The 27367-nt window shown below is 42.0% G+C and overlaps 1 protein-coding gene across 1 annotated transcript in view; it reads left to right on the top strand.

Annotated features, from left to right (window-relative positions):
* Positions 1 to 3968: 3968 nt before the first annotated feature.
* The window catches only part of LOC115434489 (melanopsin-A), a 104851-nt gene continuing 81452 nt past the window's right edge, over positions 3969 to 27367 (top strand). The window contains 2 exon segments of the mRNA XM_075353512.1: positions 3969 to 4145; positions 23958 to 24191. Coding sequence (XP_075209627.1) covers positions 24012 to 24191 — 180 coding nt within the window. The 5' untranslated portion in view covers positions 3969 to 4145; positions 23958 to 24011.

Raw genomic sequence — 27367 nt, 5'->3', positions numbered from 1 at the left:
TCATCTTTCAAAAGAGGTTGGGACCATGTCTGTACTCTGAATGGTTCAGAAAAAGCTTTTTGCTTTAATTTTTAAAATCTTTTTGTAGCCGTTTTAGGTGAAAATGGCTAGAATTTAAATTTTTGTTTATATTTTTGCAAAAAAAAAAAACAACAAAACTCTGACGTATCAATATTTAAAGCACTTTACATAGTGGAGAAGTCAAACTGCTAAATGTTTTTTGTTAACTGTGCGACTGTGGCTCAGTTGGTAGAGTGAGTCATCCACTGACCAAAGGGTTGATGGTTCGAATCCTGACTGTCCACATGTTGAAGTGTCCTTGGCACTAAACCCAGTCTGGTCTGGCAGCACCTTTCATGGTGTGTGAATGTAAAGGCCTTTGGGCACCAAGGTGTATAAAATGCACTAGATACATTAAGTTCAGTCTATTTACCATTAATATTTATACTAAATACATATTCTCCTTTTTTATTTCACTAAAACCAATAAATATTTATGTTTGGTTCATTATCTTTATTATAAAATTCAGCAATATTGTACAGTTGTTGGGCCTTAAGACCTGAGAAAATATCTGAACAGTGGTCAGTTGTGAGACAAATAATTTTTGATCCTGTTTCATTTGTGTCTCCATTCACACTTATGATGTTTGTCAATGTAAAAGAAAATTTTGCAAATCAAGAAAGTTGACAAAGACGGTAAAGAAGCATTTATTTTTGTGTTAAATAGATGGACTGTGACAGACACCTCCAACAGTAAAATGGCTGCTGGGGCATTTTACCTCAATCTTCAAGAGTTTGATGAAAAAATAATAAAAGAAGTGAAAGTATCTTGAGTCTGTTGAAGCTGAAGCAGAGACAGCGGAACCCTGAGGAGTCTGAGTCCAACACTGAGTCTGAAGACTTTTGACTTCGCCTTAATACTGTGTTTCTCATCATCTCATCTGTTTACGCTGCCTGGTTTGGAAAGTTTTTTTTTTTTTTTTCAGCTCACTTCACCTGTGTGACTTCACAGTTTTGTTTAGTTTTTTCATTTGACCTGCTGTATTCACACACTGAGCCTAAAATGACACAAAAAAACATGACATCTGAGGAGAAAAAAGTTTGATTTTTTACTGTTCTTCACAAAAAAAAATAAAAATAAAAATTATAACTTAGAATGAACAAAATAATTACAAATTTAGCAGACAACAAAGTTATTTGCAACTGTTTACATGAAAATGCAGGCAATGGCCTTTTTTTCTTTTTTGAAGGAAAACTACAATTTTTCATAAAAACAATCAAGTAAAAAGCACTCTACAACCCATACGCACACTACAGAAAAGAGCAATAAGGACAATAAACAAAGCAGGAGACAGAGAACACACAAACCCACTATTTATAAAATCACACATTAAATTCATGGATTTGGTTCAATTTCAAACAGTGCAGATAATGTACAAAGCAAGAAATAACTGACTGCCAAAAAATATTCAGGCAATGTTCACTGAAAGAGAAGGATACAATGTAAAGGGAGAGCTAAATTTAAAAAAATAAAATAAAGTAAGAACAACAATGAAAAGTGTGAGCAGAACAAGCGGTGGAACAATCTAGAACAGGAGACAAAGGAAAGTACAAACATAAATGTATTGAAAAAGAGGTCTAAACAATAGTTTCTAAATAGGTAAATGGAACATGAAGGATAAAAATAGTGTTGTCTCAAATACCAGTGGTGGTTCTTGGAATTATGAGAGAGTAATTTGAATTTCAGAGATTTTCATCTGTGTGAGTGGATTAAAGTGAGGACAAATGTGAAGTCTAGATGAACTGGGACTGTGTGGGGGGGAATTATGGGATGGAATTTATGATGCATTCAAGTTATCCACTCCTTTGGCGAAGTTAAAAAAATAAATAAATAAAAAAGTACCTTGAGTTTAAAATTATTGAGAATTATTGAATTGAGATGGTAGATATGTTTTTGTTGTTGTTTTATTTTATTTGTGATTATTCTGGTGTGAAGGCTGGATGCTGTTCACATTTAAGCTGATGTATGCAGTGGATTAGCTGAAAAGGACAGGCCAAAAAATAAGCTTTTGCTTCTAGCCTACTCCTGCATTGGCTTCCTGTGGCTCAGAGAACAGACTTTAAAACAGCTCTGCTCGTTTATAAGTCTGTCCGTGGTCTAGCACCTGAGGACATCTGGGACATGTGGGTCCCATATGAACCATCTGGGACCCTGAGAACCTCAGGGTCTGGTCTTCTGCTGGTGCCCAGAGTCAGGACTAAACAGGGTGAAGCTGCGTTTCAGTTCTATGTGTTTCACTTCTATGTGTTTCAGTTCTATGTATTTCAGTTCTATGTGTTTCAGTTCTATGTGTTTCAGTTCTATGTATTTCAGTTCTATGTGTTTCAGTTCTATGTATTTCAGTTCTATGTGTTTCAGTTCTATGTGTTTCAGTTCTATGTGTTTCAGTTCTATGTGTTTCAGTTCTATGTGTTTCAGTTCTATGTATTTCAGTTCTATGTGTTTCAGTTCTATGTATTTCAGTTCTATGTATTTCAGTTCTATGTGTTTCAGTTCTATGTATTTCAGTTCTATGTGTTTTAGTTCTATGTGTTTCAGTTCTATGTATTTCAGTTCTATGTGTTTCAGTTCTATGTATTTCAGTTCTATGTCTTTCAGTTCTATGTGTTTCAGTTCTATGTATTTCAGTTCTATGTCTTTCAGTTCTATGTGTTTCAGTTCTATGTCTTTCAGTTCTATGTGTTTCAGTTCTATGTGTTTCAGTTCTATGTATTTCAGTTCTATGTGTTTCAGTTCTATGTGTTTCAGTTCTATGTATTTCAGTTCTATGTGTTTCAGTTCTATGTATTTCAGTTCTATGTATTTCAGTTCTATGTGTTTCAGTTCTATGTATTTCAGTTCTATGTGTTTCAGTTCTATGTGTTTCAGTTCTATGTGTTTCAGTTCTATGTATTTCAGATCTATGTGTTTCAGTTCTATGTATTTCAGTTCTATGTGTTTCAGTTCTATGTGTTTCAGTTCTATGTGTTTCAGTTCTATGTGTTTCAGTTCTATGTATTTCAGTTCTATGTGTTTCAGTTCTATGTGTTTCAGCTCTATGTGTTTCAGTTCTATGTGTTTCAGTTCTATGTGTTTCAGTTCTATGCAGCTGAGCTCTGGAACAGTCTTCGTGATGACATCACACAGACCTGAGCTGTGCCAGTGTTTCAGTCCAGGCTGAAAACAGCTGTTCAACTGTGCATAGAACAACTGAAAGGGTTCTGTCTGCACTCTTCTCTTTTACTTTGTTTTAATTGATTATTATTTATGTTTTATTGATTATGTTTTAATTAGAACTGTGTGTTTTTAATCTGTCTCTTTTCCATTTTTGTAAACACTGTGAATTGCCCTGTGTATGAATTGCACTATACAAATAAATCTGCCTAGCCTTGCCTTCCTTTTTTGTTTTTTGTATTTATTACGATTAATGTACTGAGTAAAATGATTGATGTAAAACCAAAAATAAATTCATTCATTCATTCATTCATTCACTTGTCTTTATCATAATATACCTGAACCAAGCAGAAGAGCTAGAAAACGAACCCATTTGTCAGTGTTGTCACTCTAAATATGCCCGATAAGGGGTCGAGCAAAACACCAACGACTGACAGTAATGATGGGAGCAGCAGCAGGTCCAGCGTGCACATCCCTGTTAGATTTGTGTTACAAATATGTTTGAAGGGATTTAATCTGCCTCCATTAATGTGATGAGACACACTTTAGTGTTTTAATCATCACCGGGAGAGTTTGTCCCATAATTTCCCCTGAAGTGAATGAGATCAGATAATCAGAGTGATGACTGTATCTGACCTAAAGACCCATATATCCCCACGCTCAACTGTGGGTCCTTTATAAACACATGCACTGCGTCTGCACACATCAGTCTCTGCAGGCATATTTCAGACCATGTACATCAATAAATGATACCTTTTTTTTAATCTAATTTTTTATTTTTTTTTATTTACTATCATGCATGCTGCAGGACTATTGTTTGACGTTTTTCATTGAAGGACTTTTTGTTGCTGGTTTAAGTTAAATCTTCAGAAGGAGCCACTTCTTCATCATTGGACCTGTCTGGATCGGTCATCTTCTTAAGCATCATTCAGGTACAGCTTCATCTGCTAAATGAACCAAGTGCTGTTTTTGCTGGTTCATTAATTGTTAGAGAAAAACACAACATGATACTGGAATTATTTTCCCTGCACTGAAAATGACAAAACACACAAAAAATATAACATACAATACAACAATAATGTAACACTACACAAAATATGCAATTGTATGAAAATGACATATAAAATTAACTTTCATGGAGTATTTTGACAGTGGAAAAGTCAGTTGTGCTTGTTTTGTACACGTTAACATTCAGATTGTTTTGTTTATTAGTGACTTTTTGTAGGTGTAGTTAATATGACTTTGAAATGTGAGGAACCACTACCATGTAAAACTGTGTAAAAGACAGGGCAAGATGAAAATGACATGAAAGGTGTTACAAGCAGAAAAGATTAGTAAAGATATTAAATTGTAGAAAAAAAGACAAAAAAACAAAAACAAAACAAAACATGAAAACAACAAAAAAGATACAATATGATGAATACCACAAAATACCATAATGGTGTTGACTTCTCATCCAACATTATTTTTGCATAAATATTTTACATTTTGAGTAAATAAAAATGTAGACTTTACAACAATTCCTATGGAGACACAACATTTATTTAATGAACTGAAAACATCTAGTACAGTGAACTACAAACGTCATATATCGGATCAAATGAAAGGGAAGTTTTTGATTCGTCGGACACTTCATTATTCACACCAACAGTGTGAACAAAGTGAACCACTTGAATGGGAATGTGTTCGTTACAGGCCTCTCAGGATTTATTTTATCTGCCTACACAGTCTAATTTATAACAGTGCTTTCTCTTTTAATATTCACAAATTCATTATTCTTATAATATTCTGCAAACCAAACCAAATGAACCACAGCTTTTCTCGGCCCTCCTGTCCTTTTATAGTAGCAGGTTTCCTCGTGCAGCCGTTGAAAATTGAGCAAAGGTTTCATTGTGCAGCCTGGTTGGTGGATGCACTGATGATTATTTGGTTTTATTTGTACATTTTTATATTAAATAGCCTTTTCCAGTTCTTAAGTTAATCTGAGGATGTTAGGCCAATGTGACCTTATACCAGGGTTTTTCAACCTTGGGGTTGGGAAATTGTTTTTTGGTGGCGTAGTATCCAAGTCAGTTTTCAGCTGCTATAACCACATACCAACACTAGGACACATGTACATGCACCACTATATGAAAAGATTAATTTAAATTAAAACAAAAATATATAGTATGTGGCTTCAGTCATTTATTTTTCATATGTAAATTTCACCGTCTATCGTTCAAACATGCACATTTTTATCTTATATTTCAAAAGGGAAGTGGACTCTGTGTGTGTGTGTGTGTGTGTGTGTGTCTCGGGCATCACACAAAATCTGTACACAGCTGACTGCTGCAGTTTGGCATACTTCTGTATTTCTGGTCAAGGAAGAGACTAGTGAAAACAGCAAGTTGATAGGAACAACAATTTGGGAGATATTAGTAATTTTGGAAAACAATAGTCTGACAATCATGTTGCTATGCCCATGACAGTTGATGGGAAGCACAGTACAACACTGCATGATGGGAAATTAAGTTAAAAACAGGAACGATGCATTTACCAACTTCAGTTCCTGTATATTACTATTAATAGATTAATGGTCATTTAAGTTTTACAGAATAATTTACCAAACAATTTTTAAAATATAGACTCACATCTTCTCCCAACAGTCCAGCATGAAAAGTGCCACATGTAGACACACTAGTGTGACTCTGTAGTTAAAGTCACACATGTCCCTGATTAGGGATGGGAATCGATAAGAATTTAACGATTCCGAGTCCATTATCGATTTTACTTATTGATCCGATTCTCTTATCGATTCTCATTGAGTGAAAGAAGAAAAGAGTACAAACAGGTGTGTTTGCATGAACTGTCTGTTATATTTCCATCTGCACAGAAAATAGAACAGATACAGTATGAACAAATAATAACAACAGATGATGCTGGGCCCGTTTTTTTTTTTTGGGGGGGGGGGGGGGGGGGGCGCATACAGTGAAAGTGAAACTCCAGACTCTTTACTAATTTCTCTATTTCTGCATTTCCACTACGTGGAACCAGTTCGACTCTGCTCGTCTCCTGTTGTTGTGCTCCTCATTTCCTTTCCTCTACCTTCAGAAACTTGTATTTGAGGGGGTACGACGTTTGTTGCCCGCACTGGAACCAGAACTGGGCCCAGATGACGGTCTGGTGTTCACTCTGCCGCTAGATTCACAAGCACCGCTGAGTAGAGAATCAAATGAATCACATGTGGACGAACGTTTGAACAGACTGGAGGGATTCCACCTTTAGAAGAAATGGAAGATTTGACAGAGTTCAACTGGACCTGGTGTGGTCTGTTTAGACCTGGTGTGGTCTGGTTGGACCTGGTGTGGTCTGTTTGGACCTGGTGTGGTCTGGTTGGACCTGGTGTGGTCTGGTTGGACCTGGTGTGGTCTGGTTGGACCTGGTGTGGTCTGTTTGGACCTGGTGTGGTCTGGTTGGACCTGGTGTGGTCTGGTTGGACCTGGTGTGGTCTGTTTGGACCTGGTGTGGTCTGTGTAGACCTGGTGTGGTCTGTTTGGACCTGGTGTGGTCTGGTTGGACCTGGTGTGGTCTGTTTGGACCTGGTGTGGTCTGTGTAGACCTGGTGTGGTCTGTGTAGACCTGGTGTGGTCTGTTTGGACCTGGTGTGGTCTGGTTGGACCTGGTGTGGTCTGTTTGGACCTGGTGTGGTCTGTGTAGACCTGGTGTGGTCTGTTTGGACCTGGTGTGGTCTGGTTGGACCTGGTGTGGTCTGTTTGGACCTGGTGTGGTCTGTGTAGACCTGGTGTGGTCTGTGTAGACCTGGTGTGGTCTGTTTGGACCTGGTGTGGTCTGTTTGGACCTGGTGTGGTCTGTGTAGACCTGGTGTGGTCTGTGTAGACATGGTGTGGTCTGTGTAGACCTGGTGTGGTCTGTTTGGACCTGGTGTGGTCTGGTTGGACCTGGTGTGGTCTGTGTAGACATGGTGTGGTGTGTTTGGACATGGTGTGGTCTGTTTGGACCTGGTGTGGTCTGTTTGGACCGTTTCTGCCTCAACTCCATGTTGTCTTCATTCTGACTAAAACAATGCAGCGTACACGTGATGTCATCGCGCATGCATAACGAAGGCAGAATCGATAAGCAGAATCGATAAGCAGGCAGGCAAACGATTCCAAGGAATCGAGCTACTGGGATCCAGTTCTCAAAAAGAACTGGTTTGTCGATTCCCATCCCTATCCCTGAGAAGTGTCTTTTCCACTGATAGGGTGACCAGTGCATTTAGACCAGGGCTGAAGGTAGAGCAGGTCCATCACATGGCATTAAAAAAACAGAAAATCAACATAAGGGCTAAAGTGTATCAGTGACACCCCCAGCCTCCTGCATCACAGCCAACTGTCTTAAGCACTAAGCTAACCAGCAGCTGGGTCCAGGCTCCGTGGTCTTACTTATGAACCTATTCACTGGTTGCATTTTTGAGGAAGGTCTTGATTCTTTTCAGGATGTGATGTTTACTCCTGTGGGTGATGCTCTCCTATCTCTTGTATTGAAGGGGGTCTACAGCACTTTAGCTACCTATGTATATTTTGGTAAACGGAGAGCCTCGGGTGAAGATATTTGCCCCAAACAGGAAGCACATGACTTCACTGTTCATTAAACGACCCAAAACATTTTTAAACTCCACTTGAATGCAGATTATACAGGGTACTCACAGGCTGTGTCATGTATAGTGAACTAAGAACTAAAAACAACCAAACAAAAACAGCTTTTCTAACCTGCCTGCATAGAGATGGGAATCAAGAATTGGTTCTTTTTGAGAACCAGATCCCAGGAGCTCGATTCCTTGGAATCGTTTGCCTGCCTGCTTAATGATTCTGCTTATCGATTCTGCCTTCGCTGTGCATGCACGATGATGTCACATGTACGCTGCATTGTTTTGGTCAGAACAAAGACAACATGGTATTAAGGCAGAAACGGACTAAACAGACCACACCAGGTCCAAACAGACCACACCAGGTCTACACAGACCACACCAGGTCCAAACAGACCACACCAGGTCTACACAGACCACACCAGGTCCAAACAGACCACACCAGGTCCAAACAGACCACACCAGGTCCAAACAGACCACACCAGGTCTACACAGACCACACCAGGTCCAAACAGACCACACCAGGTCTAAACAGACCACACCAGGTCTACACAGACCACACCAGGTCTACACAGACCACACCAGGTCCAAACAGACCACACCAGGTCCAAACAGACCACACCAGGTCTACACAGACCACACCAGGTCCAAACAGACCACACCAGGTCCAAACAGACCACACCAGGTCTACACAGACCACACCAGGTCTACACAGACCACACCAGGTCCAAACAGACCACACCAGGTCTAAACAGACCACACCAGGTCCAAACAGACCACACCAGGTCTACACAGACCACACCAGGTCTACACAGACCACACCAGGTCCAAACAGACCACACCAGGTCTAAACAGACCACACCAGGTCCAAACAGACCACACCAGGTCTACACAGACCACACCAGGTCTAAACAGACCACACCAGGTCCAAACAGACCACACCAGGTCCAAACAGACCACACCAGGTCTACACAGACCACACCAGGTCCAAACAGACCACACCAGGTCTACACAGACCACACCAGGTCCAAACAGACCACACCAGGTCTACACAGACCACACCAGGTCTACACAGACCACACCAGGTCCAAACAGACCACACCAGGTCCAAACAGACCACACCAGGTCTACACAGACCACACCAGGTCCAAACAGACCACACCAGGTCTAAACAGACCACACCAGGTCTAAACAGACCACACCAGGTCCAAACAGACCACACCAGGTCTACACAGACCACACCAGGTCCAAACAGACCACACCAGGTCCAAACAGACCACACCAGGTCTACACAGACCACACCAGGTCCAGTTGAACTCTGTCAAAGCTTCCATTTCTTCTAAAGGTGGAATCCCTCCAGTCTGTTCAAACATTCATCCACAGCATGTGATTCATTTACAGGAATGTCACGTATTTGATTCTCTACTCAGCGGTGCTTGTGAATCTAGCGGCAGAGTGAACACCAGACCATCATCTGGGCCCAGTTCTGGTTCTGGTGCGGGCAACAAACATTGTACCCCCTCAAATACAAGTTTACAAAGGTAGAGGAAAGGAAATGAGGAGCACAACAACAGGAGATGAGCAGAGTCAAACTGGTTCCACATAGTAGAAATGCAGCAACAGAGGAATTAGTAAAGAGTCTGGAGTTTCACTGGCACTGTACCCCACCCCCCACCCCCCCCCAAAAAAACCGGGCCCAGCATCATCTGTTGTTATTATTTGTTCATACTGTATATGTTATATTTTCTGTGCAGATGGAAATATAAAAGACAGTTAATGCAAACACACCTGTTTGTACTCTATTATTCCCTCACCCAGTGAGAATCATTAATGGAATCAGAATCGTTAAATTCTTATTGATTCCCATCCCTATGCGTGCACTAACTAATACTAAACAGTACAACAAGGAGCGGCAGCTTAAATCTAATGGGATGAACAGAGGAGGAAAACCATAACAAAACAGAAGGTGCCTCAGTCCAACACAAAGGAACACTGTCATCACTGAAAGGGTTTTTTTTTTTAATAATTTGCCCCAAATATATAAATATTGCTGAAGCCTGATTGGCTGAAGGGGCCAAATGGGTCAGGACGAAGTCAGGCCTGGAGGTGATTGACAGAAAAACACTGGCACAGTCAAATTTGCATTTCAAATCAGAAAGATTAGGCTCAAAGACGAAGGCGAACATGGTGACTATGTAAATGTATTTAATGCACTTTGTGACATTTTGCCTACTTGAGGTGATATTTGCTATTTTTCGCCAAAGACATGCACATACAGGAAATCAATTTCTGAATAAATTCTGATGTAGCAAACATTAAATTAATGTGATTTATCAGATGATTGATCGTCTGTTTACTTTGTCAATTCTGATCAAGTATGACAAAGGTCCGGTCCAACGGCGCTGACAATGAGATGAGATTATTCCATATGACATCACTTTATCATTTCAGACGGAAAAAAGAACAAAATCAACAGAATGTTCGGTTCAGAAGAGCCACGTGGAACTCGGTAGCCTGGATTATCTGCCACAAACCAGTTCATAGAAATATACATATTTGGTTTTTCCAACTCTTCAAAGATTCTCTTCATATTCACTTGACATTTTCTGGAAACAGCCAGTTGTTCTATTTATTGTGACAGTCCAACATGTGATAACAGGAGGAGGTTCTGGCTGTGCTGACTTTACTCCAGGGCTCTCAAACATGTGTCCTGGGGGTCGAACGCAGCCCACCAAGGTTCCAATCTGACCTGTGGGATGAATTTGTAAAGTGCAAAAATTCCACAGTCAAAGCTGTGGAACTCATTTTAGTTCCAGTTCCACAGACAGACAAATATGATCTACAGTCAAATAATAACAACAGAATAACCCACAAAAAAAAATGACTTCATGTTCTTCTCAGTTTGATGTGAAAAAAACATTACACTATGCCTGTAAAAAATGACAACTTCAAATATTTGTCTTTGTTTGAGAGTAAAAAATAACATTAAATTTTGAAAATATTGACATTTACAAACTATCCTTTAACAATAAAATGTGAATAATCTGAACAAATATGAACAACCTGAAATGTCTAAAGAAAATTCAGCACAATTTGAGCAGTTTCCTGTCCGTTCCTCAGTGTTTAGTGTCTTTGTGGCAGATACTTCAGGGCAAAATGAGGACTGATGAGCCACTGCAGGAGCCACAAAAACTGAAGTCAAGGTCGTCATCCAGACTGATGGACGAACAACAGAGTCTTTGTAGATCTGATCCATAATGCACATGCAGAAATGATAAGTTGAGGCAGAATATTGTTAAAATTGCACTTATTTTTCTGAAGGAATTTCAGTTTTTTCAGGTTATTCACATCTTTTTTGTTTGGATAGTTCATAAAAGGAAGTATTTCATAATTTAATGGGTTTTTTTTACACTAAAACAAAGACAAAAATTTGGAGTTGTCATTATTTATAGGTTATTCTGTTATTATTTTACCGGTCCGGCCCACTGCAGATTAAATTGGGCTGAATGTGGAACCTGAACAAAATGAGTTTGAGAGCCCTGCTTTACTTCATTACATATGAAATTGTTGCAGTAGTATGGCAATGGAAAGGCAAAATTCTCCAAAACACCCAATCAGTTTCACAAATAACAGGTTTTTCCACAGTCTCAGCTTAATGCTGGATGGAAACTCTGAGTTGGTTCTGGCATGGTCCAAAAAACACATGGTAGCTCAGACTGATCTGACAAACTTACTCCTTGGGTAATATGCTTTAAAAACTACCACAACTGTTGTGGATGGAAAAACAACATAATGGTCTAGTCCTACTGTTGTTAATCCTTGAAGACCCACAAATACTTTTGTTTCACCTTCCAAATGAGTTTTTTTTTTGTGTGTGTGTTCCCCAAGTTATTTATTGTCATTAATTATACAATTATCCTTTGCATTTTGTATTTTTTTTTAGTAAAAATCCGGTATTTTCCTATATTTAATTTACTAATCATGTAGATGTTTGTGAAAGGTCAGAGTTATATGAAAGATTATTGAAACAAAACTGAAGAAAAAAATGACTTTTTCAACAAAATATATCATATCAGAACACAGAACAGGTGTGTCCATCCACTGTCATTTGTCAAAGTGCACAGGTTTCACTGGTGAACCTGGAAAACTACAGGTCTGAGGAAGAAGGCTGCAGAGAACACTGACCCACCTGTTTTCTACAGGAGGAACATCCCAGTGGATTAAAAAGACACGCATAAGTTTTAACCCATGCAGATGATTTCACTCAGTCACTCAAAAATCCAAAAAACTACACTAGCACTAATGCTAAAGAACAGTAATAATTACAGACCAACAATGGTAAAAAAAAATAAAATAAAATAAAAAAACCCACACTAGCACTAGTGGTACAGGGCAGCACAAACCAGCGATGGTCAGAACAACAGCAGAAGGTACTGGACAACACAGACCGACTAGATTATCATAAAAAGGTGTTTTGGAGGTATGGAAATAATTTATACCTCAAACAAAGTTCTTGTCATACGATCCGAACTACATGAAAACATACATTTTACGGCCTTTTTCTCTTTATGTTTGTAATGTAACAGGTATTCTGAGGTTTCTTCGCCCAACACAAGAACCCCCTCTGGAACGTCCCATCCTGGTTCTTGTAAATGACAGTGAAGGTGGTTTTCAGACTTCACTCACACTGCTGTTATGAAGACAGTAGTGTTGTATTTAGCCATCACCATGTTGAAACCAGAAGTGCCCATATTTGGACAAAAGAGGTGTGGAGGTTCAAATGCGAGGGGTCAGTTGTGAGATAATGCTAAACGCTCCTTTCTCTGTAAAACATAAACTTCATTAAGTTGTGTGCCAGCGTCATGTAAATGAAAGCACAGCTCCAGGTGTCTGTCAGGAAACACAAAAGACAACTTGATAATGTGACGTTAGAGCAGGGCTGTCAGACTCCTTTTGGTTCGATCCTCCCACTCATCGACCGCGGTGAGGTCACTCAGATCTGCTCCTAAAACCCTCCTCCATAAACTGGAAGTCATTTACCTTAAACATTGACCTTTTCCATCTGGATCCTCTGGTCAATTGGTCGTCCCTTCAGTCTTGCACACACATTTGACAACACATTGATTTCTGTTGATTTCTAAAAACCTAATCAGGGGAATTCCATCTTATCTTCACTCATTACTCAACATCCATAACTCCAGTCGTGGTCGTTGTTCCAGTAGCTTTATTAACTCACTCATCCCCAAAGTTGGAAATACTTTTGATCGTCATCATTTCAGTTTTTCTGCTGCTTATGACGAATCATCTGCAAAAAACCCAGTTCATTCATTCCATTCTTTTCTTTGAAAAAGTGAGTGAAGGCAACATTTTATGACAGTTACACCTTCTTTTGGCCATTTTCATTTTATACATGTGACTGTTCTGAAAGGTTTAATATTGTTTGGTGTTGTTTGCTGTATTGTGTATCTTTTGTTGTTGTTTGTTTACCCCAGGGCTCTCAAACTCCTGTTCTGTCAGGTTCCACATTCAGTCTGATTTGACCTGCAGTGGACCGGACCAGTACAATAAGAACAGAAGAACCTACAAATAATGACAACTGACAATTTCCGTCTGTTTTAGTGCAAAAAACCCATTAAATTATGAAAATACTTACTTTTAGAAACTACCCAAACAAAAAAGATGTGAATAACCTGAAAAAACAGAAATTTCTTCAGAAAAATCAGTGTAATTTTCTCAGTCTTCTTCCTCTACTTCTCATTAGTCCATGTGCATTCTGGATCAGATCTCCAAAGACACTAAACACTGAGGAACAGGAAGAAAAGAGTTCAAACTGGACTGAATTTAATACAGACATTTCAGGTTGGACACATTTGTTCAGGTTAGTCATGTTTTATTGGTACAGGAGAGTTTGGAAATGGAAATATTTTCATAATTGAATGTTATTTTTTTTTGCATTAAAACAAAGACAAAATTTTTAATTTGTCATTATTTATAGGCATAGTGTAATAGTATTTTTTCCCATCAAACCCAGTAGTAAATCTGCAGTCATTCTTTTTGTGGGTTCTTCTGCCGTTATTATTGGACTGTAGATCAGATTGGTCTGGATGTGGAACCCACACTAAAATGACTTCCACAGCCTGGACTGTGGAATTTTTGCACTTTGTAAATTCATCCCAGGGGTCGGACTGGAACCTTTGGCGGGCTGCATTTGGCCCTCGGGCCGCAGGTTTGACCCCCTGGTTCACCCAGTGTTTGTGCTGCCTCTTGTCCAGGTTGTCTCTGAATAAGAACCGGCTCTCCATTGACCTACCTGGTTAAATAAAGTTCAAATGAATAAAATAAATAACATATTAGACAGTAGCACAGAGACATGCAGGTCAGAGGTCAGTCTAAACCAGGGCTCTCCAACCCATGGCCCCAAAACTACTGTCCATCTGCAAAAATGTGTGTACACTTCAGTTCATAACATGACAAATAATGTTTGTCATCTTATCAACTACAGTGTATGTCAGGCTGGATTTCTTGGTTTTATTTGTTTGTTTGTTTGTTCTGCCAGATTCAACAGACACACTTATTTTTCATTTGCTTGTAGTTTGTCTGTTTCAAAATAAGTCTATAAACATAAAATCCAATTTATTATTATTATTATTATTATTATTATTATTATTATTATTATTATTATTATTATTATTACTAAAAGTGGAGCTTCTTCTGCATTACTCAATGGGATTTTGTTTTGGAAATAGTGCACCCCAAAAATAACAGCAAAGATTTTGTTTTCATCATTGTACTTCCATAATTTCATGAATGCACCAAACACTGCATTATTGTAAATATGTATTGTAAGTGCAAAAAATCACAAAAGCTAACGTATCATGCCAGCGGTTCCATCTGGTAACTTACATCTTGCACCCTTTGTCAAGTATGCGTGAGAACTAAGGCCCCGTCCACACCAAGACGGTTTCAGTCCTAAAAACGTTTGTATGGGATAGGCCTTTAGTCCACACGAAACTGGCATTTTCAGTCAGTGAAACCACAGCTTTTCTAAACCAGGTTCCAGAGTGTTTCGCTTCTTTGTCTGTATGACCAAACCGCAACTTTTCTAAAATGATGATGTCATAGCCCCACCTCTCCAACCTTTCAGCCTGGAAGCAAAATGCCACGTCACAGCGACTTCTCTGGCAGACTACAGAAGAATGCTCGTGCTACAACAGCTTTTGAGCTTATTGGAAATAATGAATCAAAAATCTTCAGCTACTCTTTCATTACAAAGACCAACAAACGACCACACATAATATTCACTACATGCTCTTGGATCTACCGCAGACTTGTTGTTGTTGTTCTTCTGTAGCCTATGGTCTGTCTACAGCGCACACTCTTCATGTGTGCTCCATGTCTCCTTCTCTGTTTTCTGTGAGAGCATTACAGCGCCACATACAGGCCTGACATCTGCACTACATGGTTTTCAGTGGTTTTGTGTGGACGCAGATATTTCCTGAAATGACGTGTTTACAGAGCACTTTTTTGAAAATGACAAAGAAAAAGATTGGATAGGAAAAGATGCGCTTTCGTGTGGACATGGTCTAAGTCACAGCTCCTTCAGTCGTTCATGGTCAGACGTCTCCTCCTTCATAGGCTGTTCCAGCACCGGTACTGACCCAGACTCGTTGTCACTGGTCACTCAGACACCAGTCTAAGATGACATGTTACCAACCAGCGCTGGGTCACGTCTATAGAGGGTCTGCACATACGTCACTGCCCCCCCAGGCCACGCCCCTCTCAGTCAGACTGAGTGTCTTAAACCAACCTGCTCAACATGACGGAGTATAGCAGTAAACACAGCCAGAGCAAAGGACCATGGGAAATCTGAAATTAAATGAAGGACAGTTGGACTGGACATGGATCTGTACGAGCTACCAAAGAACAAGTGGTCCATGAACACTGACATGTGGACACACATGGAGGATCCAGACCTGATCCAGGGGGGAGGGGGTCAGCGCTATTTGGACCTGAAACTAATATACATGGTTTCATCAGGACTGACAACCAGGGTCCAAAACTAGGACCAGAACCACCTGATCCAAAGGGTTTAAAACTAGGGCCCAGAACCAGCTGATCCAAAGGGTCCAAAACTAGGACCAGAACCAGCTGATCCAAAGGCTCCAAAACTAGGGCCCAGAACCAGCTGATCCAAAGGCTCCAAAACTAGGGCCCAGAACCAGCTGATCCAAAGGGTCTAAAACTAGGGCCCAGAACCAGCTGATCCAAAGGCTCCAAAACTAGGGCCCAGAACCAGTTGATCCAAAGGGTCCAAAACTAGGACCAGAACCAGCTGATCCAAAGGCTCCAAAACTAGGGCCCAGAACCAGCTGATCCAAAGGCTCCAAAACTAGGGCCCAGAACCAGCTGATCCAAAGGGTCCAAAACTAGGGCCCAGAACCAGCTGATCCAAAGGCTCCAAAACTAGGGCCCAGAACCAGCTGATCCAAAGGGTCTAAAACTAGGGCCCAGAACCAGCTGATCCAAAGGCTCCAAAACTAGGGCCCAGAACCAGCTGATCCAAAGGGTCTAAAACTAGGGCCCAGAACCAGCTGATCCAAAGGCTCCAAAACTAGGGCCCAGAACCAGCTGATCCAAAGGGTCCAAAACTAGGGCCCAGAACCAGCTGATCCAAAGGCTCCAAAACTAGGGCCCAGAACCAGCTGATCCAAAGGCTCCAAAACTAGGGCCCAGAACCAGTTGATCCAAAGGGTCCAAAACTAGGACCAGAACCAGCTGATCCAAAGGCTCCAAAACTAGGACCCAGAACCAGCTGATCCAAAGGCTCCAAAACTAGGGCCCAGAACCAGTTGATCCAAAGGGTCCAAAACTAGGACCAGAACCAGCTGATCCAAAGGCTCCAAAACTAGGGCCCAGAACCAGCTGATCCAAAGGCTCCAAAACTAGGGCCCAGAACCAGCTGATCCAAAGGCTCCAAAACTAGGGCCCAGAACCAGCTGATCCAAAGGCTCCAAAACTAGGGCCCAGAACCAGCTGATCCAAAGGGTCTAAAACTAGGGCCCAGAACCAGCTGATCCAAAGGCTCCAAAACTAGGGCCCAGAACCAGCTGATCCAAAGGCTCCAAAACTAGGGCCCAGAACCAGTTGATCCAAAGGGGCCAAAACTAGGACCAGAACCAGCTGATCCAAAGGCTCCAAAACTAGGGCCCAGAACCAGCTGATCCAAAGGCTCCAAAACTAGGGCCCAGAACCAGCTGATCCAAAGGGTCCAAAACTAGGGCCCAGAACCAGCTGATCCAAAGGCTCCAAAACTAGGGCCCAGAACCAGCTGATCCAAAGGGTCCAAAACTAGGGCCCAGAACCAGCTGATCCAAAGGCTCCAAAACTAGGGCCCAGAACCAGCTGATCCAAAGGCTCCAAAACTAGGGCCCAGAACCAGCTGATCCAAAGGGTCTAAAACTAGGGCCCAGAACCAGCTGATCCAAAGGCTCCAAAACTAGGGCCCAGAACCAGCTGATCCAAAGGGTCCAAAACTAGGGCCCAGAACTAGCTGATCCAAAGGCTCCAAAACTAGGACCAGAACCAGCTGATCCAAAGGCTCCAAAACTAGGGCCCAGAACCAGCTGATCCAAAGGGTCTTAAACTAGGGCCCAGAACCAGCTGATCCAAAGGGTCCAAAACTAGGACCCAGAACCAGCTGATCCAAAGGGTCCAAAACTAGGGCCCAGAACCAGCTGATCCAAAGGGTCTTAAACTAGGGCCCAGAACCAGCTGATCCAAAGGGTCTTAAACTAGGGCCCAGAACCAGCTGATCCAAAGGGTCCAAAACTAGGACCAGAACCAGCTGATCCAAATGCTCCAAAACTAGGGCCCAGAACCAGCTGATCCAAAGGGTCTAAAACTAGGGCCCAGAACCCGCTGATCCAAAGGCTCCAAAACTAGGGCCCAGAACCAGCTGATCCAAAGGGTCTAAAACTAGGGCCCAGAACCAGCTGATCCAAAGGCTCCAAAACTAGGGCCCAGAACCAGCTGATCCAAAGGCTCCAAAACTAGGGCCCAGAACCAGCTGATCCAAAGGGTCTAAAACTAGGGCCCAGAACCAGCTGATCCAAAGGCTCCAAAACTAGGGCCCAGAACCAGCTGATCCAAAGGGTCCAAAACTAGGGCCCAGAACTAGCTGATCCAAAGGCTCCAAAACTAGGACCAGAACCAGCTGATCCAAAGGCTCCAAAACTAGGGCCCAGAACCAGCTGATCCAAAGGGTCTAAAACTAGGGCCCAGAACCAGCTGATCCAAAGGGTCCAAAACTAGGACCAGAACCAGCTGATCCAAAGGCTCCAAAACTAGGGCCCAGAACCAGCTGATCCAAAGGCTCCAAAACTAGGGCCCAGAACCAGCTGATCCAAAGGGTCTAAAACTAGGGCCCAGAACCAGCTGATCCAAAGGCTCCAAAACTAGGGCCCAGAACCAGTTGATCCAAAGGGTCCAAAACTAGGACCAGAACCAGCTGATCCAAAGGCTCCAAAACTAGGGCCCAGAACCAGCTGATCCAAAGGCTCCAAAACTAGGGCCCAGAACCAGCTGATCCAAAGGGTCCAAAACTAGGGCCCAGAACCAGCTGATCCAAAGGCTCCAAAACTAGGGCCCAGAACCAGCTGATCCAAAGGGTCTAAAACTAGGGCCCAGAACCAGCTGATCCAAAGGCTCCAAAACTAGGGCCCAGAACCAGCTGATCCAAAGGGTCTAAAACTAGGGCCCAGAACCAGCTGATCCAAAGGCTCCAAAACTAGGGCCCAGAACCAGCTGATCCAAAGGGTCCAAAACTAGGGCCCAGAACCAGCTGATCCAAAGGCTCCAAAACTAGGGCCCAGAACCAGCTGATCCAAAGGCTCCAAAACTAGGGCCCAGAACCAGTTGATCCAAAGGGTCCAAAACTAGGACCAGAACCAGCTGATCCAAAGGCTCCAAAACTAGGACCCAGAACCAGCTGATCCAAAGGCTCCAAAACTAGGGCCCAGAACCAGTTGATCCAAAGGGTCCAAAACTAGGACCAGAACCAGCTGATCCAAAGGCTCCAAAACTAGGGCCCAGAACCAGCTGATCCAAAGGCTCCAAAACTAGGGCCCAGAACCAGCTGATCCAAAGGCTCCAAAACTAGGGCCCAGAACCAGCTGATCCAAAGGCTCCAAAACTAGGGCCCAGAACCAGCTGATCCAAAGGGTCTAAAACTAGGGCCCAGAACCAGCTGATCCAAAGGCTCCAAAACTAGGGCCCAGAACCAGCTGATCCAAAGGCTCCAAAACTAGGGCCCAGAACCAGTTGATCCAAAGGGTCCAAAACTAGGACCAGAACCAGCTGATCCAAAGGCTCCAAAACTAGGGCCCAGAACCAGCTGATCCAAAGGCTCCAAAACTAGGGCCCAGAACCAGCTGATCCAAAGGGTCCAAAACTAGGGCCCAGAACCAGCTGATCCAAAGGCTCCAAAACTAGGGCCCAGAACCAGCTGATCCAAAGGGTCTAAAACTAGGGCCCAGAACCAGCTGATCCAAAGGCTCCAAAACTAGGGCCCAGAACCAGCTGATCCAAAGGCTCCAAAACTAGGGCCCAGAACCAGCTGATCCAAAGGGTCTAAAACTAGGGCCCAGAACCAGCTGATCCAAAGGCTCCAAAACTAGGGCCCAGAACCAGCTGATCCAAAGGGTCCAAAACTAGGGCCCAGAACTAGCTGATCCAAAGGCTCCAAAACTAGGACCAGAACCAGCTGATCCAAAGGCTCCAAAACTAGGGCCCAGAACCAGCTGATCCAAAGGGTCTTAAACTAGGGCCCAGAACCAGCTGATCCAAAGGGTCCAAAACTAGGACCCAGAACCAGCTGATCCAAAGGGTCCAAAACTAGGGCCCAGAACCAGCTGATCCAAAGGGTCTTAAACTAGGGCCCAGAACCAGCTGATCCAAAGGGTCTTAAACTAGGGCCCAGAACCAGCTGATCCAAAGGGTCCAAAACTAGGACCAGAACCAGCTGATCCAAATGCTCCAAAACTAGGGCCCAGAACCAGCTGATCCAAAGGGTCTTAAACTAGGGCCCAGAACCAGCTGATCCAAAGGCTCCAAAACTAGGGCCCAGAACCAGCTGATCCAAAGGGTCTAAAACTAGGGCCCAGAACCAGCTGATCCAAAGGCTCCAAAACTAGGGCCCAGAACCAGCTGATCCAAAGGCTCCAAAACTAGGGCCCAGAACCAGCTGATCCAAAGGGTCCAAAACTAGGGCCCAGAACCAGCTGATCCAAAGGCTCCAAAACTAGGGCCCAGAACCAGCTGATCCAAAGGGTCCAAAACTAGGGCCCAGAACTAGCTGATCCAAAGGCTCCAAAACTAGGACCAGAACCAGCTGATCCAAAGGCTCCAAAACTAGGGCCCAGAACCAGCTGATCCAAAGGGTCTAAAACTAGGGCCCAGAACCAGCTGATCCAAAGGGTCCAAAACTAGGACCCAGAACCAGCTGATCCAAAGGGTCCAAAACTAGGGCCCAGAACCAGCTGATCCAAAGGGTCTTAAACTAGGGCCCAGAACCAGCTGATCCAAAGGGTCTTAAACTAGGGCCCAGAACCAGCTGATCCAAAGGGTCCAAAACTAGGACCAGAACCAGCTGATCCAAAGGCTCCAAAACTAGGGCCCAGAACCAGCTGATCCAAAGGGTCTTAAACTAGGGCCCAGAACCAGCTGATCCAAAGGCTCCAAAACTAGGGCCCAGAACCAGCTGATCCAAAGGGTCTAAAACTAGGGCCCAGAACCAGCTGATCCAAAGGCTCCAAAACTAGGGCCCAGAACCAGCTGATCCAAAGGCTCCAAAACTAGGGCCCAGAACCAGCTGATCCAAAGGGTCTAAAACTAGGGCCCAGAACCAGCTGATCCAAAGGCTCCAAAACTAGGGCCCAGAACCAGCTGATCCAAAGGGTCCAAAACTAGGGCCCAGAACTAGCTGATCCAAAGGCTCCAAAACTAGGACCAGAACCAGCTGATCCAAAGGGTCTAAAACTAGGACCAGAACTAGCTGATCCAAAGGCTCCAAAACTAGGACCAGAACCAGCTGATCCAAAGGGTCCAAAACTAGGACCAGAACCAGCTGATCCAAAGGTCATTTCCAGTCCAGCGTGGACTGACCCCAGTGAATATGTGCAGGATCTATTGGGACTGAGCAGATTTACTGAGTCTAGTTCAGATCCAGTCCTTTATCCAACACAGATACTACTGCTGTGGACCAGCAGGGCACCACTGCATTCTGGGAAATTAGCAGATTTACACCACCTGGTTTAAATGAACACATTATTCTGATAATATTATGGCTTTATTGTCAGAATATGACGACTTTAATCTCATAAACAAATGACATTTTTGTTAAATTATGAGTTTTTTTTATAACTACAACTTTATTCTCAGAACATTGTGATTCTTTTTGTATTTGACTTTATTCTCATAAAATTACATGTTTTATCTCCATATTTTCTGACTTTCTTCTGGTAGTGCCCAGTGTTTTTCTTTTCTTCTGTGGTCCTAATACTCCGTCGTAGCTTTATTCTCCAGTTCCTCCGTATTTGTAAAACTAGGTTGGCCTCAGTTTCAGTTAGTTTACTAATCATGTAGGAGCACAAGGTTCAGAATCACAAACTGAAGACAAAAACCAGGAAAGATCTGATCATGAAACCAAGAGCTGCACTAAGAAGGACCGTTAGCCAAAACAATAGGTCATTTCAGGTCTGATTGGACCCAAAAATACAGCATCAGTGAATGTTAGCTGACACCAAACAGGACCCACAGATCTAGGTTTGGTTTCCTGGGTTTGTGGATCCATCTCCTTCTCTTTTCTTTGTCTTTGGGTGTCTGTAAACGATAGCTCCCACTGCTTTAAGAACCTGAAAATACAATCAACCAACAACAGCTCTGCCCCATTTTGGATTCAGTATTGTTCTTCAGTTTAGACAGGATTGAAGCCAACGCTGTCACTCATCTGCCTCTGTCTGACACTCAGTGGGCGGAACCACTGTGACTTCTGCTAGTGGTGACGTCATGTGCAGACCCTCTATAGGACAATGGTGGAGTGCAAAGCTTACAGCTGCACACACAAAAGTGTGAATGCGGACTTCCCACTCAATCTAGCTCACTGACTGCTGCTTTTTTACTTGCACTCCATCACCCAGAATCAACAACAGGTACGTCACTTATGGCTGGCAGTAATGAAAGTCCAGTGTGGTGCATCACAGACTCCTCTCAGCCCAGTAACCACATGTCTGAAGTGTTGCCCTCAGGCCGGTGCTGCAGGTCACATAAACCCAGACAGACTGAGGGAGAGCTTCTTCCCAAAGCTATCACCACAATAAATAACCAAACAAAACATCAATAGAACACCCGTAAGGACACTGGTGTCCACTGTAAAAGCCTCACCATACCCTAGAACATGTGCAGTATCTGTCTCATGTTTACAGCCTTCTATATTATTTCATCCTTTCACTCTATTTAACTTACAGTATTTAGTTCTCATGTCATTTGCACTTTTCCAATTCCAATTGCACTACTGTCAAACTATTTTGCACTACTAAAATCTATATATCTTTTTCTTTTTTTTTTTTTAACAAATATTCTTAGCCACACATCTAACTTTTTATTTTTCCTAATGTAAATAAGTGAATAATAATGTAAATAAGTGCCTTCTACTGTCGTTGTTGTGCTTTGTAATTTCTTGTACTAAGTTGGAGAGCTCTACCTCAGTTTTGTTGTACTTGTACAATAACAATACAGAAATTCTAATTCTGATTTATGGCAATTTTTAAAAATGAATTTCCTAAGTACACTAAAAAAATCTGTAATTAACAGAATTTTCACTGTTTATTTCACAGATTTTTCCTGTATTTTTTAAGATACAGGAAAATATAAATGAAATGACAAAAATAGACAGTGATTTTACATGTCAAATGTAAAATAACATGAAAAAACTGTAGCTGTGAATAACCATAAAATTTCCATTTTTTAAAAGAATTTTTTTTCACAGAAAAATATAGTTAAAATACATTTGCAAATGTATCGTAATTCCACAAATATTTCTTTTCTATTTATGAGATTAACTGTTAATTTAAAGTTTGATAATGTAAAATAAATAAATAAAATGAAATCAAATTACTGACAACCATAAAAGAAGTATTAGTTCTGTCAGTTGAACCAGACTTGTTTGTTAATTGACAAATATCTTGTGTAATTACAGGAGGTTTCACAACGAAAATGTTGAATAAATGTATTTTTGTGAATGTATAACATGTATAAGCACTGATAAACTGTCCAAATACAGTTTTTATCAGTGGATTGGACAACTGAGTCTGACTGAAAATTATATATATATATATATATATATATATATATATATATATATATATTCTTTATTGAATTAATATTCTTTATTAAACATGTCTTTCTCTCTCTCCTCTCTCTCTCTGTCACTCTCTCCCTCTCTGTCTCTCTCTCTCTCCTATCTCTCTCTTTCTCTCTCTCTGTCACTCTCTCCCTCTCTCTCCTCTCTCCCTCTCTCTCTCTCCTCTCTCTCCCTCTCTGTCACCTCTCTCTCTCCTCTCTCTCTCTCCTCACTCTCAACTCTCTACCCCTCGCTCTCTCTCCTCTTCGCGCTCTCTGGACCTCTTCGTCCATCTCGCATCCTCTCTCAGATCTCTTCCCCTCTCTCTCTCTCTCTCTCCTCTCTCTCATCTCTCCCGCTGCTGCTGGCACTCTCTCTCTCCTCCGCTCTCCTCTCTCTCTCCTACCTCTTCTCTCGCTCCTCTCCAATCGCTGTCACTCTCTCCTTCTCTCTCACCGCCTGGCTCTCGCTCTCTCTCCCTGTCTCTCTCTCTCTCTCTCACTCTCCTCTCATCCCCTTCCTCTCTCGTCCTCTCTCTCGTCATCTCTCTCTCTCCGCTCTCTCTGTCCTTCGCCTCTCTCTCTGTCACTCGCTCTCTCTCATCCTCTCTCTTCTCTCCCGCCTGTCTCCTCTCTCCTCTCTCCTCTCTCTCTCTCCCTGTTCTCCCTCTCTCTCGTCTCTCTCTCTTCTCTCCCCCCCCACCCCCCCCCCCCCCCCCCACAGACAGGGGGGGTGTGTATTATCAGTAGTAGAGGCAGAGGCAGAGGCGGGAACAGGATGAACGCTGGTGCTGAGCAGAGCGCGCACTTCCAAGCCGCGCGCCAGAGCATCATCTCGTGCGGTGAACACGCGCCCAACTGTTCGGACACCCTGGCGTCCGCGTGGAGCGCCAACCGCTCGGAGGCGGATGCGTACCGGCTGGTGGAGCTGCAGGTGCCCGGGCCGGCCCCCCCCACGGTCAGAAACTTCTGCAACTGTCTTTGTTTGTGCTCAGACTAGAATGAGTCCGGTTTAGTCCAGAAGTGAGGAAGAGTCTAGGATCTACTGCCGTGGTTAGATAGGACTGAGTCTAAGTACAGCTGAGTCTAAGTACAGCTGAGTCTAAATACAGCTGATAGGACTGAGTCTAAGTACAGCTGAGTCTAAGTACAGCTGATAGGACTGAGTCTAAGTACAGCTGAGTCTAAATACAGCTGATAGGACTGAGTCTAAGTACAGCTGAGTCTAAATACAGCTGATAGGACTGAGTCTAAGTACAGCTGAGTCTAAGTACAGCTGAGTCTAAGTACAGCTGAGTCTAAATACAGCTGATAGGACTGAGTCTAAGTACAGCTGAGTCTAAGTACAGCTGAGTCTAAATACAGCTGATAGGACTGAGTCTAAGTACAGCTGAGTCTAAGTACAGCTGAGTCTAAGTACAGCTGAGTCTAAATAAAGCTGATAGGACTGAGTCTAAGTACAGCTGAGTCTAAGTACAGCTGAGTCTAAGTACAGCTGATAGGACTGAGTCTAAGTACAGCTGAGTCTAAGTACAGCTGAGTCTAAATACAGCTGATAGGACTGAGTCTAAGTACAGCTGAGTCTAAGTACAGCTGAGTCTAAGTACAGCTGAGTCTAAATACAGCTGATAGGACTGAGTCTAAGTACAGCTGAGTCTAAGTACAGCTGATAGGACTGAGTCTAAGTACAGCTGAGTCTAAGTACAGCTGATAGGACTGAGTCTAAATACAGCTGAGTCTAAGTACAGCTGAGTCTAAATACAGCTGATAGGACTGAGTCTAAGTACAGCTGATAGGACTGAGTCTAAATACAGCTGAGTCTAAATACAGCTGATAGGACTGAGTCTAAATACAGCTGATAGGACTGAGTCTAAGTACAGCTGAGTCTAAGTACAGCTGATAGGACTGAGTCTAAGTACAGCTGAGTCTAAGTACAGCTGATAGGACTGAGTCTAAGTACAGCTGAGTCTAAGTACAGCTGATAGGACTGAGTCTAAATACAGCTGAGTCTAAGTACAGCTGAGTCTAAATACAGCTGATAGGACTGAGTCTAAGTACAGCTGATAGGACTGAGTCTAAATACAGCTGAGTCTAAATACAGCTGATAGGACTGAGTCTAAATACAGCTGATAGGACTGAGTCTAAATACAGCTGAGTCTAAATACAGCTGCTGTCAACATTCAGCTGATGACAAATGGAAGTGCATAGCATATGGTGTCTGCTATTAACCCTGTCATGCACACTGGTCAGTCCAGTGGTCAGTCCAGTGGTCAGTTCTTGTGCAGCTGTTCTCTTCTGTATTCATGGCTTTGTTGTTTCAGTTCCATACCAGCCCACTCACTGAATGCTGCAGTTCAGACCATTACTGTAACGTTGCTGCTCATGATAAACCTGATCTGCACTAACATGTTTGAGTGGAAATCAGTTGCTCATTGTTATTAGACTGTAATTAACAGTTTTCTGAAACTTTTTTTTTTTTTTTTTTTGCATATCCTGCTGAGACCCAGTAATGCATTTTGTCCTCTATAGGGGACAAAAGTTTGACAGTTTTACACAAAAAATGCTGTGCATTACAAAGGATATTCTATTAAAAAAATCAATTAATGAATAAAAATTGTTTTAAAAATGTATCTGAAAAAAACTGTTGCATTATGCAGTTTCCAAACAAGACAATTTTTTTGTGTAAAAAAGCTAAAACTGTCCAATTCCTGGGTCTCAGGAGCATATTATCTTCATGAAATGAGTAATGACTAGTATTAGTGTATGATCAAATGTGTGAAATGTGTCAGATTAGTGACATTAAAACTGTTTTTATTTCATAGTTTTCACACAGTATATCACTTCAGATGAGTTTTAAATACATGTTTCTTTACTTCAAAAATTAAGCACATGGTGTCCAGCTGAGTGGACATTTTTGTGACTCCACAAAAACTAGGTTCATAAAAAAAAAAAATTCATTTGCATTGTTTTTTTAATGCCTAAAGAGGAATAAAAACACTCAAGAAAAAAAATTTGACTAAGGTTCTCATAATTCATGCATGAAAGGGTTAAATATATGCACATTATCACAGTGACTATTGAAATGCACTTCAGTTCTTTACTCTATGCTCCAAGAAATATCCACATATCAGTGTTCACCTTCTGCTTCAGTTCTGTTATGTTATAATGAAACGTGTGAAAAATTCATAGATGAGTTGTTCAGACTGGGAGGGGTTGGAGCTGTGATAGGAAATGATGTCTAGTACTGATTCTAAGCATTTTTAACTTCAGTGGAGTTTTGTTAGTTTGCTATCAAATACACATTTGAGTGTATATTTTCATGATTATATTATCTTTTGTTGATGGTCACAGTAGCCTAATGACCTGAACACCTGCTATTGACAGTTTAGTTGGGTCACAGTGGCTGCAGAAAAACTATTGATCAGATGAAAGGAAACTTCAATGAACTAATTTAGTCCAGCAGCAGAAGAGAACAGGGCATGGACTGACATACAATATACAAATAAATAATACAATTGGTGTAGATATTTCAGATCGAGCTGTTTTTAATCATTCTGGCAGAACTAAGTGTAAAGATTATATCTAAAAGTGATCTTATAGCAGTGGTTTTTGTAAACGTCCCTGTGTTTGATGAGGATGGTGAAGGGAAAAGAGAGACAGGATGTTCTGACAGCATTATGTGTCTCTTAGATTCATCGCTGTGAAATGCATGAATGCAACTTTTTTCCTCTGCAGGCTTCATTTGTGTCATCAGTCAGGCTGCGAGAGTTGCCTGTAAACTGACACAAACTGCCCACACCACTGTGCAGACAGTCATTTCTTTATACTCGGCTGCACAAGGAAAAACATAAAACTGTCTGAAGTCAGTGGTTTCCAACCTTTTTTGGCTCGTGACCCCATTTTAACATCACAAATATCTGGTGACCCCAGATATTTAGAAACTTTTTTTTCTTTTTTTGCTAAAATTAATTTGTTTTTGATCATGTAATAATTTGCTATACTCTGTTGCAAATAAACGTTAATGTTAGAGGACATTTAGTCTATATAATGTCTATTATTGTGGACAGAGGCAGTAAATCCAGGTGTAGATTTCTGCACAAAGGGAGAATGTGATTTTCCTTGGTCAGGATCTGT

Source organism: Sphaeramia orbicularis, chromosome 15, assembly GCF_902148855.1.
Source record: "Sphaeramia orbicularis chromosome 15, fSphaOr1.1, whole genome shotgun sequence".
Taxonomy (NCBI): domain Eukaryota; kingdom Metazoa; phylum Chordata; class Actinopteri; order Kurtiformes; family Apogonidae; genus Sphaeramia; species Sphaeramia orbicularis.
This window is presented reverse-complemented; position numbering and strand designations above follow the sequence as displayed.